Consider the following 3,228-nt stretch of genomic DNA (forward strand, 5'->3'; position numbering starts at 1 on the left):
GTCTTGAGTGGGGGAGTAAAAGCAAAAAAAAAAAGTTTTGTGGTTTGACTTTTTTTGTGTAAGTTTTTTTTTTTTTTTTTTTTTTTTTTTTTTAAAGCTCAATCAAAATGAAAACGTAAAAGTATTTTTGTCTAGTTTCTCTTGCAAATATTGTAAAACACTTGAAATTAGGCAAAACTAACTTACAAGTACCGTTTCAGCAAGATATTGGAGCTTGTTTTAAGTCAATAATTCCTCGATTATCACGATTAACACAATTAATCGTCACAGCCCTTATCAATATTAATGAGTTATCGACTTAAACAAGCACCTATGCTGCAAAGGAGTTTGTTTGAAGTGTGCTAAGATACTTGTAATAGACAGTAGATTAAAAGAAAAACTTTGTAGGATTTTGTGTTTTAGCAGCGTGAAGACAGTTTGTACTTTGAAGGCCTTAAAGAAACATGCAAACCAGCTTTTCTAACCAGCGTGTGCTGACTTGTCGTCACATCTCTCTACTCCATCAGCCACCTACGGTGCAGGCAAATTAAATTTAAAGCCCAGTGCGCAAAGTGTCTTATGTAATCAGAATCGGTTCCTCCAGCGGCGCGTAGCGAACGCGCAAGCTGTCTTCAGCTTTCTGTTGCTGTTCAGGCTGACTCCAGCGTTACTGGCTGATGTAACGCTTGATGCATCTTCATATCTCTTTAGATGTATTAACAGGTTTCAGTGGAAGGAGAATGTAGTGCGGATGTTTCCCTAGTGCTAAATCTGTATGTAAACCTGACTGCTTATGATTGTAATCCTGGATCTGTGCAGGACTATGACAAGCACGAGAGCATGGAGTACAAGCCGCAGAAGAAAGCCTTCTTCAAGTTGAAGGACTGCATCGAGCTTTTCACTACTAAAGAGAAACTGGGAGCAGAGGATCCCTGGTGAGAAGCGAAACCATGAAACTGATCACTTGGAAAACAACTTGAATTTTACATTGTTTGCAGTTGGCTTCGGCAGAGATTCAGGAGTAAACATGAACATCTCATTTTCTGTTTACTAGTTTCTACTTAATTTCATACAAGTAAACAAACCACATTGTATTCATCAACTTAACCATTGGCCTTCTTTTTTATTTCAGGTATTTTTGATGATTAGTGGAAATGTAAAAGTATGATTTTCAGCTTTGTTGCATATTATTTGCGGAAGATTTTTGTGTTGCATCCTATTTCCATTAATTGTGGTTCTGGCCTGTGGACAAACTATGACAAATGGGTGAAAAATGACTGAAAACCGAAGAGACTTCATGCTGGTAGATGATATTTTTGGAGTCTCCAAAGCACATTTCTACAGGCAGAGGATTGAAAATCATTTTAAGTTGATGTTCGGTTCTACCCAGAACTCCTCAAGTGGCACAGTTTTCGCTTTATCCAGTTCAGACTTATTAAAGGAATGGTAGAAAGAAAATGTTTTTATTTAAAAAAAATTTTTTTATTTTTTTGTTTGTGTATTTTAATGTATTTAGGCTTATGTGTTGTCTGTAGAATGTGCCAATTTTTATCCTCTTAATTGTCAGAATAATTAATTAATTGATTACTAACATAATTTATTTGCACCCCTACTCATAATACATCTTTTTGGGACCAACATGGAGCCACATCAAGCTTTAAACCTGCTGATCTGAAGACGTAACTTTTAAAGCACTATAGTTTGCATAAGTAAAATGCTTATTTATTTATTTTTGGATAGGGCACCATAACTGGTTCTAGTCCAGGGGCCATTATCCTTCTAAATCCAGCTCTGCCCAACACATTACAAGTGCCAAGATGAAGAGAAAATCCCTTGTAGGTGATCATAATGTTATGCCTGATAATTTGCATGCTGTAAAAACAAAAAAACAAAAGAAAAAACATGAATACCAATCCCTGAATGAAAAAACAAGCCAGCGACAAATTATCATTCATCTTTAAATGGACCCATTTTTTTGCACTTCTGTGTTTCCGTAATAGTCCAGAAACCTCTTGGTGACCTGTGTCCCGGTGTTACAGGTACTGTCCAAACTGCAAGCAGCATCAGCAGGCCACCAAGAAGCTGGACTTGTGGTCTCTGCCGCCTGTCCTGGTGGTCCATCTGAAGCGCTTCTCTTACAGCCGCTACATGAGGGACAAGCTGGACTCGCTGGTCGACTTCCCACTCAGGTACACACACACACACACACACACACACACACACATACATCCAGTGCTGCACCTGTTTAATATGATACTATTTCTAGATGATGTTTCTTTTTGTTTTTGCTGACATGTATTCCCTTGTCAGTCACTGGTTGAAACTGTTTGTTTGCTGGTTTTGTATTTTCAGAGATCTGGACATGTCAGAGTTCCTGATCAACCCCAACGCCGGGCCCTGTCGCTATGACCTCATCGCTGTGTCCAACCACTATGGCGGGATGGGAGGCGGCCATTGTAAGACTTTTACCCAGTTTGAATTCCTTTACATTAATTATATAATTCTTTTTTCTTTTCTTTTCTTTTTTTTTTTACCATTTGAAATTTACAGATTTCTAGTTTATTATAAAACATAACTCACTTTTAAACCTGCTTAAAGTTAATTATTTCTGTTTTTGTAATCTAAAAAAAGACTAAGAGCTCTCTACTCTCTACCACTGTAGTAGTTTTTGTTTTACTTAACATTGTTACACTTTTTAATGCAACACTAAAGATTCTCTTATCATTTTTGATGACCACTTGGAGTGTGTGTGGAGATGTTTGTGCCAATTTAGGCATTTCCTAGACATAAACTATAAAAAATAAAAATTAAAAATCTGATTACTGCCAGATTAAACGTGATGAAAATATTGGTTTATGAACACAATAATTTATGTTTAATTTAATGGATTGTTTTATTAAAAAAATCTTGAAATGTTCTCCACTTGAAAGTGTTTAGAATATGTTTACTTCTTAAATTAAACATATTAAAATGGAATTTAAAAAAAATATAGTGAATAAAAAGTAAAAGTGGATTGGGGAAAAATCTTAGTGCATTTAATAAGATCCAAACTGGGTGTAGAGAAATGAAAAGGTGGAGGTCTCGCTTCATTATCTGAAAGCAAAAAAAAAAAAAAAGGAAAATCTGGAAAAATAAAAAAACATTTTCTATTTAAATTACCTTTTTTTTTTTTTTTTTTTTTTGGGGACTTCCAAAATTTTGGTTTTTTTTGGTTTTTTTGACCTGTTTGGGTTTTTTTTTTTTTTTTTT

General features: G+C 35.2%; 1 protein-coding gene across 5 annotated transcripts in view; it reads left to right on the top strand.

Annotated features, from left to right (window-relative positions):
- Positions 1 to 3,228, top strand: part of usp15 (ubiquitin specific peptidase 15) — a 27,929-nt gene that overhangs the window by 18,700 nt on the left and 6,001 nt on the right. For all 5 annotated transcript variants that reach the window (XM_015054335.1, XM_015054336.1, XM_015054338.1 and 2 more), the window contains 3 exons: positions 799 to 914; positions 2,019 to 2,168; positions 2,332 to 2,435. In XM_015054335.1, coding sequence (XP_014909821.1) covers positions 799 to 914; positions 2,019 to 2,168; positions 2,332 to 2,435 — 370 coding nt within the window. The remainder of the gene's footprint in view (positions 1 to 798; positions 915 to 2,018; positions 2,169 to 2,331; positions 2,436 to 3,228) is intronic.

Source organism: Poecilia latipinna, unplaced genomic scaffold (assembly GCF_001443285.1).
Source record: "Poecilia latipinna isolate Pla-1442-1.1 unplaced genomic scaffold, P_latipinna-1.0 Scaffold1245, whole genome shotgun sequence".
NCBI classification, from domain to species: domain Eukaryota; kingdom Metazoa; phylum Chordata; class Actinopteri; order Cyprinodontiformes; family Poeciliidae; genus Poecilia; species Poecilia latipinna.